General features: G+C 45.4%; 2 protein-coding genes across 6 annotated transcripts in view; one reads left to right on the top strand and one right to left on the bottom strand.

The window, feature by feature from the left end:
* Window positions 1–11,687, top strand: part of LOC140119808 (uncharacterized) — a 59,498-nt gene extending 47,811 nt beyond the window's left edge. For both annotated transcript variants that reach the window (XM_072139209.1, XM_072139210.1), the window contains one exon: window positions 2,517–11,687. In XM_072139209.1, coding sequence (XP_071995310.1) covers window positions 2,517–3,937 — 1,421 coding nt within the window. In that variant the 3' untranslated portion in view covers window positions 3,938–11,687. The remainder of the gene's footprint in view (window positions 1–2,516) is intronic.
* A 1,892-nt stretch (window positions 11,688–13,579) lies between these two features.
* On the bottom strand, window positions 13,580–21,569 carry LOC140119785 (uncharacterized). 4 transcript variants are annotated; one of them, XM_072139145.1, is made up of 10 exons: window positions 17,297–18,946; window positions 16,470–16,712; window positions 15,581–16,390; window positions 15,385–15,497; window positions 15,056–15,288; window positions 14,850–14,984; window positions 14,564–14,743; window positions 14,318–14,437; window positions 14,147–14,224; window positions 13,580–13,628 (listed from the first exon to the last, which is right to left on the bottom strand). In XM_072139145.1, the coding sequence occupies exons 5-10, from the start codon at window positions 15,091–15,093 to the stop codon at window positions 13,589–13,591; spliced, it is 591 nt and encodes a 196-aa protein (XP_071995246.1). In that variant the 5' UTR covers window positions 15,094–15,288; window positions 15,385–15,497; window positions 15,581–16,390; window positions 16,470–16,712; window positions 17,297–18,946; the 3' UTR covers window positions 13,580–13,588. The 4 variants fall into 4 exon arrangements, 3 of the variants coding, with proteins under 3 accessions (XP_071995246.1, XP_071995248.1, XP_071995247.1); XM_072139147.1 differs by having other exon boundaries at window positions 14,850–15,288; XM_072139146.1 differs by lacking the exon at window positions 17,297–18,946 and having other exon boundaries at window positions 16,470–16,769.
* Window positions 21,570–21,803: the final 234 nt, after the last annotated feature.

Below are 21,803 nucleotides of genomic sequence, written 5' to 3'. Positions count from 1 at the left end.
ATAGGGATGGTGCGGTGGCAAAGTCTCTGCTTGTTTCTTGGAGAATACATCGTCAAAGTCCTGGTAACACGTTGGTAGGCCCTCCAGAGGAGACTAGGACAGGTACTGGTAGAGGCGCCACCATGCTGCGAGATTGACAATTTGGTCCCCAACAAAGAATCTCCCCCCGTCTTCCAATCAAAGACTGGTGTGTGAAGTTGCAGCCAAGGAAGACCAGACGAGGTGGAACGTCACAGTATGTAAAAGGACAGTCTCTCATTATGCAGAGCTCTGACTTGCAGGGAGATGGTCTCAGTGTGGTACCGGATTGGATCAGAGAGAATTTGTCCACTGACTGAGGAGATGACCAGAGGCTTCTCGAGGAGGACCACAGGGATGAGATGCTGGGAGGCCAGAGCGGCATCCATGAAGTTCACCGCAGAACCGGCTTCCAAAAAAACAGTGACCTGAATCTGTCTACAGGTGCCGAAGCGGAGGAGAACGAGAATATTCAGGTGTGGAGAAGCTTGGCTCTCACCTAGGGACGCTTCTCCCAAGAACCCTAAGTGCTGGCATTTCCCAGATGCTGGGGAAGAACGGGACAAGCCCCAATGAAGTGTTCCGGACTGGCACAATACAGGCGGAGCTTCTCTTGACGTCGTCTGGAACGCTCCTGGAGGAGAGTCAGGTTCTGTCCACCTGCATTGGTTCCTCTGCAGATGGTAAGGCCGGAGGCTGGAGCCGCCGTTGAATGACAGGTGCCAAGTGAGGTAAACGTCGAATGCAGGCTTGTGGATGCTCGAGACCTAACTCCTCAGTGCGCTCCTTAAACCCTTGGCGCAGGTTTAGCAGCGCAGTCTCAGCTGAGGAGGCAAGGTTCGGTTGCTCAAAAATGGACCGGAATTCCACCAGAAAAGTTGTGTGAGTAGCTGTGACTGGATCACTTCTCTCCGGGAAGGCTCTGGCCTCGGCTACCCCTCTTTGGAACAGATGGCTGATGATGAATGCCACCTTGGACCATTCAGTGACAAACTGAGACGGCATAAGTTCAATGTGCAAGGAGCACTGAGTGATAAGGCCCCTGCACAACTTGGGGTCCCCATCGGACTTGGTAGGCATAGAGAGTCTCAGCCTTGGTTCAGCAGCAGGAAGACAAGCTTGGGTAGCAGGAGAGGCAGCAGGGATCTGTTGCTGCAGTACGTCGGTAACTTGTCCAAGCTGTTCTGCTTGCGAAGCAATCTGCTGGGACTGCTGGACCACATCAGACACTTTAGGTAGTGGAACCCTGGCGGGGTCCATGGCCAGATCTTACTGTCACGCTTCTGGGGTAGTGAACCCCCCTGGACCACCGCGGACGATGACACAAGCCGATGGTAGGAAGGGCTGGCATTTAATTAATTTGAAGTGGCCAGCCCCAATCTGTGGTGCGATGGCCCTTTAAAATTGAGAGTGCGTGTGCACCCTAGGAGCCAGGGATGCGTGTGCTGGGAAGCCAAGCCGGGGCAGGAGTGTAGAGAGGTGAGTGAGGTTGGGAGCCGCCACGGAGAGGGGCACGGGAGCACCCGTGACAATGGGGCCTTGAGCAATGATTACTGCTAATAATCATGTATCATGCTGTCCACAAGTTGACTTAATTATCTGCCAAGGTGATTCCCACTCTTTTTGAAGGGAAACCCCTTTGGATAACTGTGGTTTGGGTGTACACAGCTTCTGCATGGCAACTCAGCTAATCCCATAGGTTTTCAATGGGTTCAGGTGTGGAGAACTATCGGACCGCTACAATTGAGTAACCGTGCTCTTCAGCAGTCATTCCTTAATGATGTGACCTTGATGAGTTGAGCATTGTCCTTCATGAAGATGAAATTAGACCTGTGCTGTTTATGAATGAACTCAATGACTAGATTAATACTGTTGATATTGATAAGACCGCAGGGGGTTCTTTGGGTTGTGGGACTCCTACTCCTGCCACAGTTGTAAGGTGATTCTCAAATTAGATAGTTACAAGAGACCAGGGCTGGGAGAAGCCAGTATACACAAACGGCACACATAGGGTCATGGTGGGGGGCCAGAAACATTCCACCACACTGCAAATAGTACTAAATGTCCATGCTGGAGTTACTTGGGAATGGGCCTGGAGAGGAAACTTCTGCTGCCCCCTTGGGGTGACTTAAGTAGGAAGATCTGCCGGCAGCTGTGAGGAGGAGACCAACAGCGAGGCCCGAATCACTTCCGCAATTCTAACTTATTATAACAGACAGAAAATCCACTTAACGCCTGTCCCTAGTAGCATTATAGTAGTACAGTTATCCTGTATATATGGCTGCCTGGGGCTTCTACCACTCGTGTCTTGAAAGTAGACAAATCCGGTTTGGTTATAGGGTTTGGTTATATTTTTATTATATTTGACCATTTCGATTTTTAGGCAAATTATATGACAGTGGATTATAGTTTCAATTAATTTTAATAAGATTTTTCTTTACACAGATGACTGTATGTTACTGACTGGCTGCTATTAATTTCTTAACTATATTTTCCAGGAGATGAAAGTACAAGAGGTTCCCATGGACGTCCCCCCTCATCTCCTTGTGGTAAAGTAGAAGATCATCAGTCACATCTTTCCACAGAGGAGGGAAATCATGGAGATAAGAGGCAATTTTTAACAACGAAATGTGAGAAGCCTCTTAGTCAAGAATCAAATCCCATTCATCTTCAAAGTCACCAAGAAGAAAAGAAAAATTGTACCCAGAAATCAAATCTGGATCAATATGTAAAAATCCACCAAAGAGAGAAGGCATTCTTATGTAATGAATGTGGGAAATGTTTTCGTAAGAAATCAAATCTTGTTCAACATCAGAGAATTCACACAGGGGAGAAGCCATTTTCATGTCCAGAATGTGGGAAATGTTTTACTCAGAAATCCAGTCTTGTTAAACATCAGAGAATTCACACAGAGGAGAAGCCATTCTTATGTAATGAATGTGGGCAATGTTTCAGTCGGAAATCACATCTTATTCAACATCAGAGAAGTCACGCTGGGGAGAAGCCATTTTCATGTCCAGAATGTGGGAAATGTTTTCGTAAGAAATCAAATCTTGCTATACATCAGAGAATTCACACAGAGGAGAAGCCATTTTCATGTCCAGAATGTCGGAAATGTTTTCGTAAGAAATCACATCTTGTTAGACATCAGAGAATTCACACAGGGGAGAAGCCATTTTTATGTAATGAATGTGGCAAATGTTTCAGAGATAAATCACATCTTATTCAACATCAGAAAAGTCACCCAGGAGAGAAGCCATATTTATGTAATAGATGTGGAAAATGTTTCAACCATTTTTCAGGGCTGTTAAAACACCAGAGCTCTCACATCGGAGAGAAGCCATTATGTCCAGAATGTGGAAAATGTTTCAAATACAAATCTGATTTGATTAGACACCTGAGAATTCACACAGGAGAGAAGCCATTTTCATGTCCTAAATGTGGAAAATGTTTCAATGATATATCATCTCTTGTTAAACACCAGAAAATTCACACCAGGGAGAAGCCATTTTCATGTCCAGAATGTGGCAAATGTTTTACTCAGGAATCACAACTTGTTTACCATCAGAGAAGTCACACCGAAAAGAAGCCATCTTTATGCAACGAATGTGGCAAACATTTTAGTCAGAAATCACAACTTGTTATACATCAGAGAATTCACACAGGGGAGAAGCCATTTTCATGTTCGGAATGTGGGAAATGTTTCATTAAGAAATCACATCTTGTTTTACACCAGAGAACTCACACAGGGGAGAAGCCATTTTTATGTAATGAATGCGGAAAATGTTTCAGAGATAATTCGGATCTGGTTAAACATCGGAGAATTCACACAGGTGAGAAGCCGTATTTGTGTAATAAATGTGGAAAATGTTTTAGCCTGAAATCAAATCTTGAGAGACATCAGAGAATTCACACATGACACAGGGGAGAAGCCATTTTTATACAGTGAATGTGGGAAATGTTTCAACGATAATTCAAGGCTTGTTAAACACCGGAAAGTTCGCACCGGGGTATAAACCATTTTCATGTACAACTGTTTTGGTCAGAAATCAAATCTTATGAGACATCGGAGAATTCACACTGGGAAGCCATTTTCAAATGTTAATTCAAGGCTTATTAAAAAAAACACTGGAAAGTTAACACCGGGGGATAAACAATTTTCATGTACAACTGTTTTCGTCAGAAATCCCATTCTGTTAAACGTCAGAGAAGTCACACAGGAGAGAAGCCATGTTAATTTAACTGTATTTTTATTGATTTTTCCTTTTTATAGACATTCCATGTTTCATAGCAAAAAATAGCATTGTACATAGTAATGACTGGAGTATCCCTGGTCGCAGCCAGGATAGTATATTATTATAAAACATAAAAACCGTATAACAAGATAACAGTGTAACAGTAAGGCAGTGTTGGCTGAACACTATATAGACACGAGACAAGGGTAAAACACAAAGGGGAAGTTGGGTGTCGGTTCAGGTATCCCTAATACGGCACATCAAAAGGACTATTGGCCATTGATAGAGCATTGTTACTCAGAGAATGTCTCTGCTTCTCCAGAAGTCATCCCATGGAGCCCACACTAGATTAAAACTCTCCAGTTTGTTGTTCAACAAGGCTGTCAAATGCTCCATTGTACGAACATCCTGTATCCTAACACAATAATCTTTTCGGGAAGGGGGAGACACTTGTTTCCACTTCGAGGAGATTAGGCATTTTGCCGCTGTGAGGAGGTGTAAAAGTAGTTTAGCTGATTGCTTGCCCAAGGTTTCAGGGAGGATATTCAGAAGATATACACTGGGGTCTAAGGGTACTGCTTTACCCAGGGTAGATTCTATCACCGACCCTACCATTTTCCAGTAGCTACCTATTTGGGGACAGGACCAAAAGATGTGTGGTATATTGGCACCCTGAGAATCACAGCGCCAACACGCATCGCTAGTGTCAGGATAGATCCTGTGCAGTAAGGCTGGGGTGTGGTACCACCACATCAGGAGTTTATATTGATTTTCCTTGTACTGTACACACTGTGATGTCTTGGCTGCCCTGTCCCAAATCCTCTTCCAGACTGTAGGTGGTAGTTTTCTACCTAAAAAGGTTTCCCATTTTAGCATATAATCGTGCTGGGGATTGTGATCAGGGTAGGGATTGCTAAGCAGGGCATAAATGGCTGATATTAATCCCTTGGTGCTCGACCCTTCTTTACAGATAATTTCAAAGAGAGTAGGTAGTGATACCGCTGGTGAATTGTAAAGGGAAAGCATATAGGATTTAATCTGCAAGTATCCATACTGAGCTGTGAGTGGGAGTGAGAATTTGTTCCTTAAAATAGAGAAGCTGAGCGGTTCTCTATTCTGGAAATCAGCGATGTCCGCAAATCTGAATAAGCCTGCTTTATGCCAAGGTTTCGTCATTTGTCCAGTGAGACTAGTGGGTAGGGTCGGGTTATAGAGGAAGGATGTCATGGGGGAATGCTCCGAGGCCAGAGGGAAGTTTTTGGCACAACGTAGCCAAATGGATCTAGTATGATTCATTGGGCCAAGTAAAGGAGAGGGGGGTGGTATGTGAGATGTCGCCCATAGGAAAGAGTTGGGATGTATAGGGGCGCTCCAGAGCTTTTCTATTTCCATCCATCTGGAGTAGGCCAAGAGTGTTGACCATGCTGGGATTCTGCGGAGGTGAGCTGCCCAATAATATTTAAGCAGATCAGGGACTGCCAGCCCTCCTCTGTCTCTCGGCTGCATTAGGAGTTTCTGGGCTAATCTATGCCGCTTATGAGACCAAATGAATTGAAGCATGGAGGCCTGGAGTGACCTCAATGCGTTCAGAGGGACCGGAATCGGCAGTGTCTCAAAATAATACATTAATTTAGGAAGTATGGTCATCTTTACTGCATTTATTCTGCCAAAAAAAGAAAGAGGTAGTTTGTGCCAATTAGCCATCAGTTGTTTTAAAGTTTCAAATAATGTGGGGAAGTTTTGAGAATATAGAGTCCTATAGGATGTGGTGATTTGGATCCCCAGATACGTTAGTGATCGGGTTTGCCATTTAAAGTTAAAGTTAGAGCAAAGTCTCGTCAGTTGAGTCTGGGGGATATTTATTGGAAGGGCTTCTGTCTTATTTATATTAACCTTGTATCCTGACAGTTTCCCGTATGTGTCCAGTAGGTCGTAGAGATTAGGGAGTGAGGTATGGGGCTGTGTGAGTGTTAATAGAACATCATCCGCGAACAAGGATAATTTAAACTCTTTGTCTCTTACCATGACACCCTTAATATTTTCCGATTTCCTGATAGCTGCCGCTAGGGGTTCTATACATAAGACAAATAATAGGGGGGATAGGGGGCAGCCCTGCCTTGTTCCGTTATGGATGCGAAAGCGGGGTGAAATAGAGTGGGGCAGTTTTATCGTGGCTGAGGGATTTGTATAAAGAGTTTCCACAGCTCGCATAAAGGGGCCCTTCAGCCCATAGGCCCGTAGGGTCCGGAACAGGAATGGCCAACCTAAGCGGTCAAACGCTTTTTCGGCGTCCAGGCTTAAAAGCAGGGCCTCCCCCTTTACCTTGTTAACTACATCAATCAGGTCAATAGTTCGCCTAGTGTTATCCCCCCCTTGTCTACATGGCACAAAGCCTACTTGGTCTTTATGAACTATTTGCGGGAGCCATTGGATCAACCTGTTGGCCAGTATTTTGGTAAATAATTTATAGTCCGCATTCAGCAATGCTATGGGCCTGTAGTTAGAACAGTCTGTGTGATCTTTATTCGGTTTGGGAATCAAGGTAATATACGAATGTGTCATGTTGCCTGGAACTGGGGAGCCCTCTAAGAAAGTATTAAATAGGGGAAGTAAATAGGGAGTCAGGATGGACTGGTATGTCTGATAGTACAGGTAAGTTAAACCGTCTGGGCCAGGCGACTTGCCTCCAGGGAGTGCTTTCAGGGTTTCAGCTAGTTCGTCGGCATCTATGGGGGCATTTAAAGCGGTCAGCGCGCCGTCTGGTAAGCGTGGGAGATTGCATTCCTGTAAGAAGGCGTCTAGACGGGTGTCTCTAGTCATTGGGTCTTGAGGTAGTGTGTCGGGTAGGTGATAAAGTTTAGAGTAGTAGTCATAAAAAATATTTGCCATTTCCCTCGGGTCATAGGTTATAGAACCATCCGCGTGTCTTAAGGAGTGTGCCTGTGTTTTGGAGGCTTCAGTTTTCAGCTGTCTAGCCAGGATTGTGTGTGCTTTATTCCCCTTTTCGTAATACTTTTGTTTGGAGTATAATAACAATTTTTCCGTGCGAAACATGGCCAGTTCTTTAAGTTTGGCTCTTGTCTCAATTATTCGCTGGAGGACTGGCTTGGAAGGGGATGTTGCTAGTGCTGTCTCTAATGCTTTAAGCTCGGAGGTCCATTGAGTTTCTTGTTGGGTCCTATCTGCCTTTATTGCAGTGGCTAGAGAGATGCACTGCCCCCGCACCATCATTTTATGGGCCTCCCACAGTACTGGTAGAGCCACATCATTGGCATTAGATTGAAAAAATTCCGTGATGGCTGTGGCCAGCGCATCCCTCTGCTCGGGTTTTTTAATAAGTGACTCATTCAGTCGCCAGTGACATGCGCGCGTTACGGCAAAATTATCTGCCGTTTCTAACGTTAGTGGGGCATGGTCTGACCATGTGAGGGGACCCAAGGTGGATTTGCGCATGAGTCGGAGGAATTGTATGGTTCCAAATAGGTAGTCTATCCTTGTATGTGTACCATGCGGTGGGGAATAAAAGGAAAATGAACGATCTCTTGGATTGTCAACCCTCCAGAGATCATACAGTCCATGAAGTCGTATGAGCTTTCTAAATTCCCTGGTCATAGACACCAAAGGTGCAGGTGGGGGGCTCCTACTAACAGCTAGTCTATCCATCTGTGGGGAAAATGGCAGATTGAAGTCTCCCCCCATTAGTAGTGCGTCCCGGGGTAGTTTTGAGAGACGGGTCAAGACTTGCCTCAGAAAGCGGATTTGGCCTTTGTTTGGGGCATAAATGTTACAAAGGATGAGCTGTGTACCCTGTAGTGTACCTTGGACAATAAGATATCTCCCTTTCGGGTCTGATATTACATTCGAAACCCGAAGGGGACATGAGGCAGCTATCAGGATGGCTACTCCCCCTTGTTTTCTCTCCCCGGATGCCACATAGGATGTGGGATATAGTCCCTTAGCAAAGGAGCAGGAACCAGATGCATCGAAGTGTGTCTCTTGTAAGAGTACTACATCTGCTTTCTGACTTCTCATTTCTGTCAAGGCTAAACGCCTTTTAGCAGGGGAATTAAGCCCCTTAACATTCAGGGTGAGAAACTTAACCATGGCGGAAAACTAAGTGGGTGAGAACCGCTATAAAACAAGTCACTTACTTTACTGTAGAGGCCCTCGTATGGATCAAAGATAGTGTAACACGTGTAGGAGGGTCGCCTCATTGGCTTACCTATGCGATACCTGAGGAGAACACATAAGGGAAGTAGGGGTAGGGTACACAAGACAACAATAAAATCAACACATTGCATCAAACATAACCAATATGTGCCTATGGGCACAGTGATCGGTAGGGGCATCCTTTAGGTTCGGGCGGGAGCCAAGAGAGATTAACAACCCTCTCAGCTCTCAGACCCGGCCAAGGATAGCCAAAAACAGGTAGTCGATATGTAGGAGACTACAAAAAAAAAGGGGAGAATAGATCTCCTTGGCAAGTTGAGACGTTGTGAAAAAGATAGCCAATCAAAAAATGAAAAATTAAAGGAGATTTAGAGACGAGCCACCTCAGAACCGTCCCTGTATAGCACCTAATCCGGACGTGCAAACCTGGACTCTCCACCAAAAGGCTTCTAGATGGAGGAGTAGAGGGCCATTTTTGCGACATAATGATAGCAATGATGCTATCGTCAAGCTGGGAAGTTTAAGCTGTTTGATCTTGCGTGGGGTTTCTTGGAGATGAGCGGCGTCTCTTTTTCTGTACCGGGGTCCACTCCGGGGGAGGAGCTGGCGGTGGAATAGTGATCTCCCAATCCGGAATGTCCGGGGGACTGAGGCCCAGGGCCTTGCAGAATCCAGGCATGTCCGTGTATGATGATAACGGGATTGTCTGTCCATTGTGCAGGGCGAGCAGGGCGAAGGGAAAGCCCCATCTGTATGGGATGCCGCGGTCTCTGAGCTGGGACAGAAGCGGTTTCAGTTGGCGCCTTTTATGCAGGGTAATCCATGATAGATCTGCGTAGACTTGTATGGAGGCCCCTTTGTACAACAGAGAGTCTTTCTTTCTAGCTTTAAGCATAATTCTTTCCTTTAGCTCATAATCTGTGACACAGCAGATAATGTCCCTGGGTCTTGCGGCTGAGCCTCTCGGGCCCAAAGCTCGATGGGCTCTGTCGAATTTGATCCTGTGCGATTCTGGCTCATCCAAAATGGTGTTAAAGATAGATTCCAGGATTGTTTTGACGTCTTCAGGGCCCTTGGGTTCTGGGACCCCTCTCACCCTGATATTATTGCGTCTACCGCGATTGTCGAGATCTTCAATGTGACGGCTCATGTCACGTAAAGCATAGGTTTGGTCCACCACGGAGTCACGTAGCTGGGCCACGTAGGTTCTTGTGTCATCATGAGCCACCTCTAGCCCCTCCACTCTGTTCACTAGGGAGTGCAGGTCATCTCTAACCGAGTTTAATTCAGTGCGGAATGTATCTTTTACTTCTTCCACCAATTCTCTGAAATCCTGCTTAGTAGGTAAACTGTGAAGCACACTTTGCAAGTCAGCTGACATGAGTACAGAGGTAGTGGATGGCGGATCATCATAGTTATCGGGTTCAACCGGTGAGGCCCATGGGTTTTGTATGGATCCCAGGCCTGTGAGGGAGGGGGTGGTGCTCAGGTCCTCCTCCAGGGGATCCGACCAGTCCCCAGAGGTGCTATTGAGAGCGGCTGGAGCGCCGTCTGAGGCATGGGTCTTCTTTTGTTGTCTCTGGGGGAGGGAGGGAGGCATCCCTGTGGAGGGTGCATTCCCCACACTTTTAGCCACAGAGGAGTAGGAGAGTGAGGGCACATGGGGTGGGGAGTTTCCACTCTTACTGGCTCCTGGTGGCTTATTTGAGCCCTTATAGAGGTTCTGTTGCTTGTGACCGCCCTGTCCTGGCATCTGCTCTGGGCCCTGCTGTGATGGCGGCACATGAGAGGCCTGCTGCCTTTTGTGGCGGGAAGGACTCGTCGGCTGCTGCAGGGGGGTTGCACTTACTTGTGCTGCCGTGCTCGGGTGGACCTCGTCCTCCTCTCCCCGACTTCTGGCGCCTGCCCGGGAGTTCGGTTCCGGCCCCTTGGAGCGGGCGCCCGGTCCCTGCTTCTGCTCCCTCGGTGTTGCGGAGCTGCGTGTCTGCGGCGGGGAGACTCGCGCGCCCGCCGCGGACCCTTTGCCTGCCGGCGTTGAGAGGAAGCGCTCCATTCCACAAAAGGGCGCCGGGACGTAGTCCGAGGGATCCCTGGTCTCGGTGGAGGTATGTGAGTGGCGGAGGGTCCGGTTCTAGTGCGCTAATGTCGCTGTAGGTGGCTATCAGGAGCGGGAGCTAAGGCTCACACGTCCGTCTCCATGCGGTAGCAGGCCACGCCCCCCCGAGAGAAGCCATGTTACACTATGGACATTACCAGTTTAGATCTCTGTGGTTGGATTTACTTTCCTTGTATCACTTCTGCTGATGGCTGCAGAATGTTATATATAAAAGGTAAGTTACATGGGCAGACAGTGGAGCCAATCGCCTTACAAAGACCTGTTCACGAATACTGTTATATCGGGTCTAGGAAAAAGGGGCGATTTGATCTTTTAGGTTTTTTATATTTTTTTTATGGCTGTCCATCCATTTAACAAGAATAAAGCCGGGAATGTGATTTCTCTTTCTCACTCTGGATGTGACCTCATTGCTCTCCAAAATTTCACATCCTTAAGGATTGGAAACAACAAAATGAATGTAAAGACATTGGCAGTGGTCGTCCTTTACGTCCATACAGCTTCCGATGAACAAGGAATGTCGCTGAATAGAACGCTGGACCATTCTAGAATCTTATACGTTTGCCATCCCCGGAATGATAATGAGCTCAGGCTCAGGACTATGTGACGGTGATGAGATATTCTTCTTTCATGCAGATTTGTGAAATGTATTATGGATCGTGAAGGTTGGAGGGAGAAGAGAATGGAAAGTATCAGAAATGTTAATAGACAAAATCTTGGGGCTAACTTTCCGACTCCTATTTAAGTAGAAAGTTAAACCTTATTCCTAATAGTAAAATCTGAACCAGCAATTAACTTTTTATTCTCCGGTTTATTGTTGATGCCTTCTCACGGGCTCTTGTATCATTCCCAAGACGCCTCCAAAGCTGCTTCTTCTCAACACTGAGCAAAGGGGCCAAATACTTATCACCGGGGGCTGGTGAGGAACCAGCAGTCATGGTCCACATTGGCACCAATGACAAAGTAAGAGGTAGGTGGAAGGTCCTTGAAATGACCTCAAAGATTTTCTCTGAAATAAATAAGTGGCTCAGAAGTTGGTGTAGGAAGGAGGGTTTTGGTTTCACGGAGAACTGGGCTGACTTTGCTGTTGGCTCTACATTAGGGATGGACTGGACCTCAATGGGGAGGGGGCCGCTGTTTTGGGCGAAAAAATGGCTAGAAGGTTGGAGGACCTGGGGGGAGGGCAACTACACTTGTGCAGGGCAAAAAGACAGTGTAGATAGAGAGCTGGGAAGAGCCATAGTCCATGGGGGAGGAAGGGGGGCTACTATAGATGGTTATAGTCTTTTTAGAAAGGATCATATAAATTAAAAAGGGGGAGGGGTTTGTTTATATGTTTAAACTTGCTTCAAGCCCGTCCTGCTAGATGACATCGGTGACGCAAATGAAAATGTGGAGATAAGGGGAGGGAAAAAGAATGATAAAATATTACTAGGGGTTTGTTATAAGGCTGCTCCAAATATAATGGAGGCAGCAGAGGAAATGGCAGCAGAGCACATGGATGCGGCTTAAAAGCCCATAAAGGACTTACCATGGGGACTTCAATTACCCAGATATTGACTTGGGGGCAGAAACCTGCAGGTGTTTTTGTTGACAACAAAAGACAATTACCTGTCGCAACTAGTCCTGGAGCCAACAAGAGGGGGGGCACTGATGGACCTTATCCTTACCAACAACCTAAATCACAGGTTAGGGCGAACGTGAGTGATCATAATATCATTGATCTTCACTAAGAGCATTAGTGGAGGGGTAAAAAAACACTTTAAACTTCAGGAGAGCAAATTTTCAGCAACTAAGGGAAGACCTTATAGGGATAAGCTTGGACAATGCTCTCAAGGACAACCCCCCCCCTCTCACCCCCACAAATATTCTAATAAAGTCCTGTGAGAAACACAAACCATATGGAAAAAACATAAGAGGAACGATAAAAAGCCAATGTGGCTAACTAGTCTTGTAAGGAAAGCAATAAGTGATAAAGATAAGGCGTTTAAGGTGCTAAAATGTGAAGGTAGCGATGAGGCATTACAGGATTATAGAGAGAAAAATAAATCCTGTAAAAAACAGGTGAAGGCGACAAAAATAGAGAGAAATATTGCCAAGGAGAGCAAAAATAATCCCAAATTATTTTTCAAGTAGGAGCTGTGGCTGCGCACCCGCAGAACGCCGGGTATTCGGACGAGGGAGCGCAGCTACGAGGAGTTGCGCACCGAAGATGAAATGGTAGGAGGAGTAAAGAGGCTACTGGGGCGTGGAGTAGCCACGACGTGTAGCCTCATGTCTTTTTAAGAAAATTAACATATTATGGCAGTGATGGCGAACCTATGGCACGGGTGCCAGAGGTGGCACTCTGAGCCCTTTCTGTGGGCACCCAAGCTGTCTCCCCAGAAAAGAGTTCACCAGATAGGACTCAAATCTTTCTGCAGTCCCAGACAACTTGAGATGCCGCTCTCAACGCTCTTTTAAGATGACACATCTTTGACAGATTAGAACTGCAGGAAGAATGAGAAGGTGTGAAGAGGGCGGGATTATCTTTGGAGGTCCCGTTGCCCTCCTGCTTTCAACTGTATTGGTGTCCTCAGAGGGCCAATTCGATTGAATGTTGTGGAAGAACAGGAAGCAAAATGTTACTGTATAAATTGTCATGTTGGCACTTGATGGAAAATAAGTGGGTTTTGGTTGTAGTTTGGGCACCTAGCCTCTAAAGGGTTTGCCATCACCGTATTAGGGTATTAAAGGTTTCCAAAAGATAGCTGGGACGTGAGGATTAGCCCAAAAAAGGGCTATCCTCACGTCCTATTCATCCAACTACCACCCGATCTACCTCTATAGGTAGGTTCCCTTTAATGAATATAAGCTAGACACAGTCTTTTCTACACTGAGGGGACTATTCAGTTACTGTTATGTCAGCCTTACCAATAGTGCACCTTTTGTCCTGAAGTACAGTATATCTGCTGAGCCAATGAATGAACGATTTTATCAGAAAAGTAATGTAATTCAGAGTAAATAACATATATATAAAGAACAAATATAAAACAAATAGAATTGGGCCTGTTTATCTTCGAAGTCTAGAACTTCTTCTTGGTTCTTCAGTCCTTTTAGAGGGAAAAAAAAAAAAAAGTACAATGTTATAACCAGATATTAGAAATATTCACTTTCAGATTTGTTATTTTAATTGGATGAGATACTGGGGGTCATTTACTAAGGGCATGAATTACGTTTTTCTGACGTGTTATCTGAATATTTCCGTTTTGCACCGATTTTCCCCTGAATTGCCCCGGGGTTTTGTCGCACGCGATCGGATTGTGTCACATCAGCTCCGGCATGCACGCGACGGAAATCGGGGGCGTGGCCGTAAAAAAAACCGCTGCATTAAAAAAAAAAAAAAAGTGTCGCTTGACACGCGCTTACCTGCACCCAGAGTAGGACGGTGAACTTCAGTGCACTCCGACGGAATTCAGCACAGCAGCGTCACCTGGTGGACATCGGGGGGAACTGCCTTAGTGAATCCCAGCCGGACCGGAATCCTCCGCGGAGAACGCGTCGGCTGGATCGCGAATGGACCGGGTAAGTAAATCTGCCCCAATGTTTCTCAGTGTCTGCCTCTAGTTACCTAATAGACCTGTCTGCTGCGGGCTCCGTCTTCCTTTGGGACCTCGTTGACATTGCGGGCAAGGAGAATGTCTCTGCTCTGCAATGAAACACCAATGAAGAGAAGGATGCTACCCTACCAGAAGTGATTCATTAGCCAAGTACAATTTTACTCTTTGACAATGTATCCAACCTTGAAGTAAATTCAGCATCATCCGAATGACTTAGGCTTTCCTCTGTGCTGCTGCCTGGATACTGCAGAGTCCAATCATCTTCATGCTGGCTAGCCCGATTTTCCTCTGCATCGAAATCCCTTTGTAGGAAACATAGAAAACGCAAATAAATTACTCTAAAAACTCTTGCTATCAGGTACATAGAGTAACATAACGTAATGCATTGGGTATCATTTTTCTTGACGATAAATGCCTAGTATACTTACCTGATCGAGCTGCCTCCTTCTTCTTCAGGCTGCCTCCTCTTCTGGTACCTGGTTGCCACGCCGATCATCATATACTCGTGACCTTCTTCATCCGGTGTGCACAGGTCCACTACATCCAAGTTGCTTTTTTTTGGATCATCTTCATCTCGGCTGTCCTGGTGTTCTACATTCATGTATTGTCTTAACAAGCACAAAAACACAAACAAATGAGTAAAATCATACTCACAAACAGGTGCCCAGACATTGTGTATTGGGTCTCATGACGATCAATGCCTGGTATAGTTACCTGCTGGAGCTGCTTCCTCTAGTTTCTGGCCGTCTCTTCTTCTGGGATCTAGTTGTCACGCCGAACGGGCTGTCATCACGCTGAAGGGTCTGGTCCCCTTCATCGTGGTCTTCCTGCTCTTCTTCATCTGCAATTCTGGTCATCAACCGTATAAAACATTAATGAGCCGGCATTAATGTATTCCGTTTGCTCTCACAGTCCGGTACCTTGAGGTGCTGGGTCGGGGGCTGATCGCTAGTGCCATGCCCGGCTTGCACTACCAGATTATAGGCATGGCGGATCCTCCAACATCTTCTCTCGGTCATTTCTTTCAGCCGTGAGATTTGTATGAGCCAAATATTTGGCAAAAAGACACTTCTCCAAGTCCGAATAATTTGGCATAGTCCGAGTCTCACAAACCCTTCGGACTAGTTGGCTGCTGATGTTGGGGACTTCGAACCTAGAAGTCCAAAAACAGATGATAATTACACAGCATATGAGTATTTACAATTAGTATCTATCTGAGTGAATGCAAATTGCATTGTGTGAATCTTACTTTCGGTGGTACTGCCTGATATCATTGGAGACATTGTAGATGGCCTTTCCACGTGTTGAAACAAAAATGAGTCGTCGGTTGATTTACAGGGTATCAAAGTAGAACTAAAACCACTGGGGAAAAGAAGCGGACAGTAAAAAACAATGAAACATCTTATTTCCACAGTTTCAATGACCTGTAGCCTTTAAAAAGTTACCTTTTCTTCCTCCTGGTTTAGCACAAAAGTAGCCGCTTGTTGTGTCGCCGCCTTGGCCATCTTCACGCTAGCGACAAGCGATGACGCAGAGATGGCCTCGATCCATTCGAAGACCTAAGATTAAGTGAGGATGAGAATGGCACTCACTGTCATATTGGCCACAACCCCGGGACACTGAAGATGTTTCAGAACAAGCAAATAATAAATAAACTCATATCCCAGCCACCAGTCTGGACGGCTCTGATGGACTTGAGGAAAGAGGGCTTTGCTACTGATAGGAGCCTGCGGCAATCATCTGGGGTCTTTGTGGTAGTTGTCAATGCTTGGCAGCTACAAATGAGATGCATCATATTCACCTAACCGTTTGCTCACGACTTCTTTAGCTACGCCCTTTGACAACCGCTTTGGAATGTCTTCGGTAACATTCTTAAAAAACTCACAGGACTTATAAGGTCTGGAATGTTTTGAAAAAAGTTTGGTGGACCTGAGCCGATGGGTCATGAACCTCCTGACAGGCTGCAAGTAGTTGGAGATGGTCTGGTTTGGCAAGTTCACTTCCCTCAGCTTGGTGAAAAATGCGTTGGCCTCTCCACATCTTTTACAAACTCCAGATTGACGGCCTTTGGGTTCATGAAGAAGAGGAATCTGGAGACATCTTCCACTTCTCGGCTATAGTTGGTCACATTTAATGTGTTAGCCAAGTACGAAGCGAAGCCCTTGAGAATGGGATGATCCAAAGAATGGTGGTGGTATAAGCCTGCAGCCTTCATCCGAAGTCTAATATCCGGAGTCCATTTTGTCTGTAGGTGTCTGAAATTCAGAACATAAGGTTAAATGTAACACAATCTATCACATATAAAAAAGGAAGATATAGCCTCAATTCACTGACCTCTGTGTGTGACTATCCACAGGTAGTCCTCTGCTGTCTTCCTCGTCTTCTCTTCTAGATGGTTCTTGGTCTTCCTCATGGTCCTCCATCTCCACTACAGCTGGGACATCCTCCATATCTGGTTCAGGCTCCACATGGCGCTGTGTGGCACGTTCCGGTTCAGATGGCTGTACCCGGGAGGCCGCCACAGGTTGGGCCACTGTGGAGGTGGCAGCAGGCACTGAGGTAGACCATGTGTCTTGTCTGAAATTTATAATAAAATATGAATATGAATTCCATATTGAAAGAGACAATTAGCAGACAGAGATAGCACATACCTGCTTGTAGTTGGCTTACTGATTATTCGAGATCCCAGAGACATGGGGGGTCATTTACTAAGGGCCCGAATCACGGTTTTCTGACGGGTTATCCAAAAATTTCCGATTTGTGCAGATTTTCCCTGAATTGCCCCGGGATTTTGGCGCACGCGATCGGATTGTGGCGCATCGGAGCCGGCATGCACGCGACGGAAATCAGGGGGCATGGCAATAAGAGAACCCAACGGATTTGGAAAAACCGCCGCATTTAAAAAAAAAAAGTGGCGCTTGACACGCGCTTACCTGCACCCAGCGCAGGGCGGTGAACTTCAGTGCACTGTGATGAACTTCAGCGCAGCAGCGCCACCTGGTGGACATGGGGGGAACTACCTCAGTAAATCGCCGGAAGACCCGAATCCACCGCAGAGAACGCGCCGCTGGATTGCGAATGGACCGGGTAAGTAAATCTGCCCCAATATGTCATGATAATAAACGGCTGTGCCCTCGGCTGCTATAGACGGAAGTTGTTACCTGGCTGATTCTAATGCAGCTTTCCTCTCCTGCTCGGTGTTGAGCCTCATTCACTTTCTCTTAAGATGGGTTGAAAATAACTTATCAGGTCTGCAGCAGACGGGGCAGGTCAGGGGAGTTCTGGTGTGACTGTTTAAAAACAGATACAATCATTAAAATATGCTTTTTATGTAGGTTACATATAATATTACTCTATAAAGTAAGATTTTACACTTTTACAAGCAACACTATGGGGCAGATTTACTTACCCGGTCCTGTTGCGATCCAGCGGCGCGTTCTCCGACGAGGATTCGGGTCTTCCGGCGATTCACTAAGGTAGTGCGCTGCGCCAAAGTCCGACGGAGTTCACTGGAGTTCACCATCCTATCCTGGGTGCAGGTAAGCGCATGTCAAGTGACCCTTTTTTTAAAAAAATACTGCTGTATTTCCAACGGCCACGCCCCCGATTTCTGTAACCAACTGAAATATGTACTAATATATATAACTCATAGTATGTTGACAACCGCTGTAGACTTTCCAATGCAAAGTGTATGTGTCATAAGATATAAGAAGATATAGTATTCTTTTTAGTATAGTACATAGTATTATAGTATATAGTACTATATTCTATATACAGGCCGTCCCCGGGTTACGTACAAGATAGGGTCCAGAGGTTTGTTCTTAAGTTGAATTTGTATGCAAGTGGAAACTGTATATTTTATAATTGTAGATCCAGACAAAACATTTTTTTTGGCCCCAGTGACAATTGGAGTTTAAACATTTTTTGCTGTAATGGGAACAAGGATTATCAATAAAGCTTCATTACAGACACCTTACAGCTGATCATTGCAGTCTGGGACTATACATCCAGAGAGGTCACCAGAGGTCACAGGGGGCAGAGGGGTCCGTCTGTAACTAGGAGTTGTCTGTAAGTCGGGTGTCCTTAAGTAGGGGACCGCCTGTACTATAAATAGTATATAACTTATATAGTATGTAGTATTACAAAACCCTTAGTGTATGTATGAATACAGGTAAGGATAAAACACAGCGTGTACTTACATTTTGGATGCAGACTCCATGCTGATCCAATGTAGGAAAATGAATTCCTCAAAAGAAGCAAATTAAAAAAAAAATACAATAAAAAAAAGTACAAATCTACGAGCAATAAAGCCTGGCGACTGCTTTCAAGTGTCAAATTCACCAAAAAAAAAAAAAATACCACTAACTTCACTGCAGTAACACCCAAAGGGAAAAAAAATCAGGGAGTCAGATGCCTCAAAATAAGCAAAAAATGCTGTAAGAAAAATGGAAATAAAATAGCAAAGCACAAAGGACCCAAAAGTGACGCCCTTCCCCCGATGCGCCCAGTATAACGATGGGTGCATCTCAGGTCAAGGTAAGATCTAAATTTTGCTTACCTGAAAATTTCTTTTCCTCGAAGTCCAAAGGCAGCACTGATGGGTAAGAGTCTGGAGTCCTAATTATGAAGAAGAACACAATAACAATGTTAATTAACAATAAATCAATTAACCGACTGCCCTATAAGTATCCTAGGAGTCAAGGAAGAGGCGTGTTTTATGCAGCAAAAAAATATTTTATTGGGAGGGAATATAATAGTGCTGCCTTTGGACTTCGAGGAAAAGAAATTTTCAGGTAAGCAAAATTTAGATCTTCCTCTCGTCCTACAGGCAGCACTGATGGGATTTAGGTAGCAAATCAAAGGGGGGGGGACAAATTTTCGAAGCCACTGTAGATAGCACCGATACGCCAAAGGCTGAGCCAGCTGAGGAGACATCCAGCCTGTAATGTTCAGCAAAAGTATTAGAAGAAGCCCAAGAAGCTGCTTGACAGATGTGATCTATAGAGAGCATTGCATACTCTGCCCAGGAAGTAGCAGTAGATCTTGTAGAATGAGCCCTAATCTGTAAAGGTGAAGGTTGTCCCAAGGCTCTGTAAGCCATAGAAATACTCTGCTTTATCCATCGAGAGAGAGAGGCTGCAGAGGCCTTCATCCCTTTTCTTGGACCTTGAAATTGGAGAAACAGAGATTCAGATTTTCTAAAAGATTTTGTCTTCTCTAGATAAGTCAAGACGGATCTTCTAACATCCAGAAGATGCAGAACTTGCTGATGAGCATTAGCAGGAGTTGGACACAAAGCTGGAAGATAATATTCCTGATTTAAATTAGAAACTGAGGCCACTTTAGGAAGAAACGATGGAACGGTTCTTAGTATGATGCAGTCTGGTCTTATCTGTAAGAATGGCTCTTTGCAGGATAAGGCTTGCAGCTCTGAAATTCTTCTAGCAGTGGAAACGGCAACTAAAAAGAAGGTCTTCCACGATAAACATTTGAGAGAAGCTTCCTGTATAGGCTCAAAGGGAGGTTCTGTGAGATGATGTAGGACCAAGGCAAGATCCCACTGTGGACATGGTGGTCTAACAGGAGGTTTGATGTTCCTTAAAGCCTTGAAGAATCTCCGTACTAAATGATTAGATGAGAATCTATTGTTATTTAAAGCATTGATTGCAGCAAACTGAAGCTTCAAGGTAGCAGGTTTTAAACCTTTATCAAGGCCATCCTGTAGGAAGGTAAGAATATCTGAGACTGAAGGTTCAGATACAGAATTATCTGAACACCAGGATGTGAAGACTTTCCAAACTCTACCATAGGACTTAATGGTCGCTGGTCTTCTAGCTGACAACAATGTCTTTATAACTCTGGATGAAAGACCTAGACCTGTTAGGGTCTTCTTCTCAATCTCCAGGCCGCAAGCTGTAGCTTCTGTGGTGATGGATGGAAAAACCCCATCTGTTCCAAGAGATGTGGAACTGCAGGAAGTTTCCAATATTCGCCCTTGGACAACCTCATTACAAGAGGAAACCATACTCTGCGTGGCCAAAATGGTAGGATCAGAATTGCATTCGGTTTCTCTTCTTTGATTTTGTAAAGTATCCTCTGAATGAGCGGTATCGGAGGAAATATGTAAATGAACAGGTTGGTCCAGGGAAGAGACAGGGCATCCACTGCATAGGGTTGGTCTGACCTGTAAAGAGAGCAAAACATTGGCAACTTCGAGTTCTGTTTGGTCGCCATCATGTCTATTTGTGGACAACCGAACCGACTGACAATCTGTTGGAAGATAACACTGTTCAGGGACCATTCCCCTGGTCTTAGTTGAGAGCGGCTTAAAATGTCTGCCCGAGTGTTCAGAGACCCTCGAATGTGGACTGCTGACAGATTCTGAAGGTTTTCCTCGGCCCAGGAGATAATCTTTTGACACAGTTTGATGAGGGGTGTGCTCCTGGTACCCCCTTGCTTGTTTATGTAATAAACACATGACAGATTGTCGGCCTGTACCTTCACATGCTGTTTTTTCAGCTGGGTCTGAAAGAATTTCAGGGCTAAATAAATGGCTTTCAATTCTCTTTGATTTGAGGACAGAGTCCTGTCTGTGTAATTCCATTTGTCCTGAACCCAGAGATTGCCGAGGTGGGCCCTCCAACCTGAGGATGAGGCATCGGTTGTCAGGATCTGGGGTTGAACAAAACGTAAAGATCTGCCGGACGCCAAATTCTTCCTCAACCACCAACCGAGGCTGACTCTGGTCTGAGGAGTTAGTACAATCGGTTTGTTGAATCCTGCTGGAGATTTGTTCCAAACAGCCAGAATGTTGAGTTGTAGCTGTCTGAAATGTGCCTTTGCCCAAGGAACTGCTTCTATTATTGAAGTCATCAGACCCAGGACCCTCATGGCTGTTCTGACCGTTGTGCATCTTGTCTTGATAAGGTAGTGCACGGACTGCTTGATTTTCAAGATTCTCTCCTGAGGAAGATGAATAGTCATACTGCACAAGTCGAGAATAAACCCCAGGAACTGAATTCTGGTTGTTGGAATAAGAAGGGATTTTTCCCAATTGATTAGGAAACCCAGTTGTTGTAGAAGATCGATTGTCATCTGAAGATGAAGTTTCAAGAGAGATTGATTCTCTGCTATGATCAGCCAGTCGTCCAAATAGGGCACGATCTGTATCCCCCGAAGTCTCAGTGCAGCCGCCAGAACTATGGTGGTCTTGGTGAAGACGCGAGGAGCTGATGTAATGCCGAATGGCAGACAGGTGAACTGGTAGTGAAGAGTTCTTGAATTGGTCACAATTGCTATTCTCAGATATTTTCTGTGACCCCCCCTGATGGCATGTGGAGATAGGCATCGGCCAGGTCTATTTTGGCCATGTAGTTGCTTTGCTGTAGAATGGAGGTGGCTGATTTTATGGAGTCCATCTTGAATGCAATTTTGGTCAAGAATCTGTTTAGATAGCGGAGGTCTATAATTAATCTCCACCTGTTGTTTGGCTTTGGTACAGCAAATATGGCGGAGTACACTCCTTTTCCTCTTTCTGACAAAGGGACTTCTTCTAGAGCTCTTTTTTGGATAAATTCGTGCAACAAAGGAAGGATCTGAGATTTCTCGATTTTTGTACTCAAAAATCTTTCTGGCGGAATCTTGTCGAATTCCAAAGCGTATCCGTTT

The sequence above is a fragment of the Engystomops pustulosus genome, chromosome 2, assembly GCF_040894005.1.
Source record: "Engystomops pustulosus chromosome 2, aEngPut4.maternal, whole genome shotgun sequence".
NCBI lineage: Eukaryota > Metazoa > Chordata > Amphibia > Anura > Leptodactylidae > Engystomops > Engystomops pustulosus.
Note: the sequence above shows the minus strand (reverse complement) of the source record. Positions and strands in the feature narration are given on the sequence as shown.

Bases quoted from the DNA above. Each gene is read 5' to 3' on its own strand.
- LOC140119785 (XM_072139145.1), bottom strand. From the start codon at position 15,093: ATGGCACTAGCGATCAGCCCCCGACCCAGCACCTCAAG. The intron at 14,744-14,849 runs GTAACTATACCA...GTGCTTGTTAAG, and splicing joins AGAGGAAGCAGCTCCAGCAG to ACAATACATGAATGTAGAAC. The intron at 14,438-14,563 runs GTAAGTATACTA...TTTCCTACAAAG, and splicing joins GAAGGAGGCAGCTCGATCAG to GGATTTCGATGCAGAGGAAA.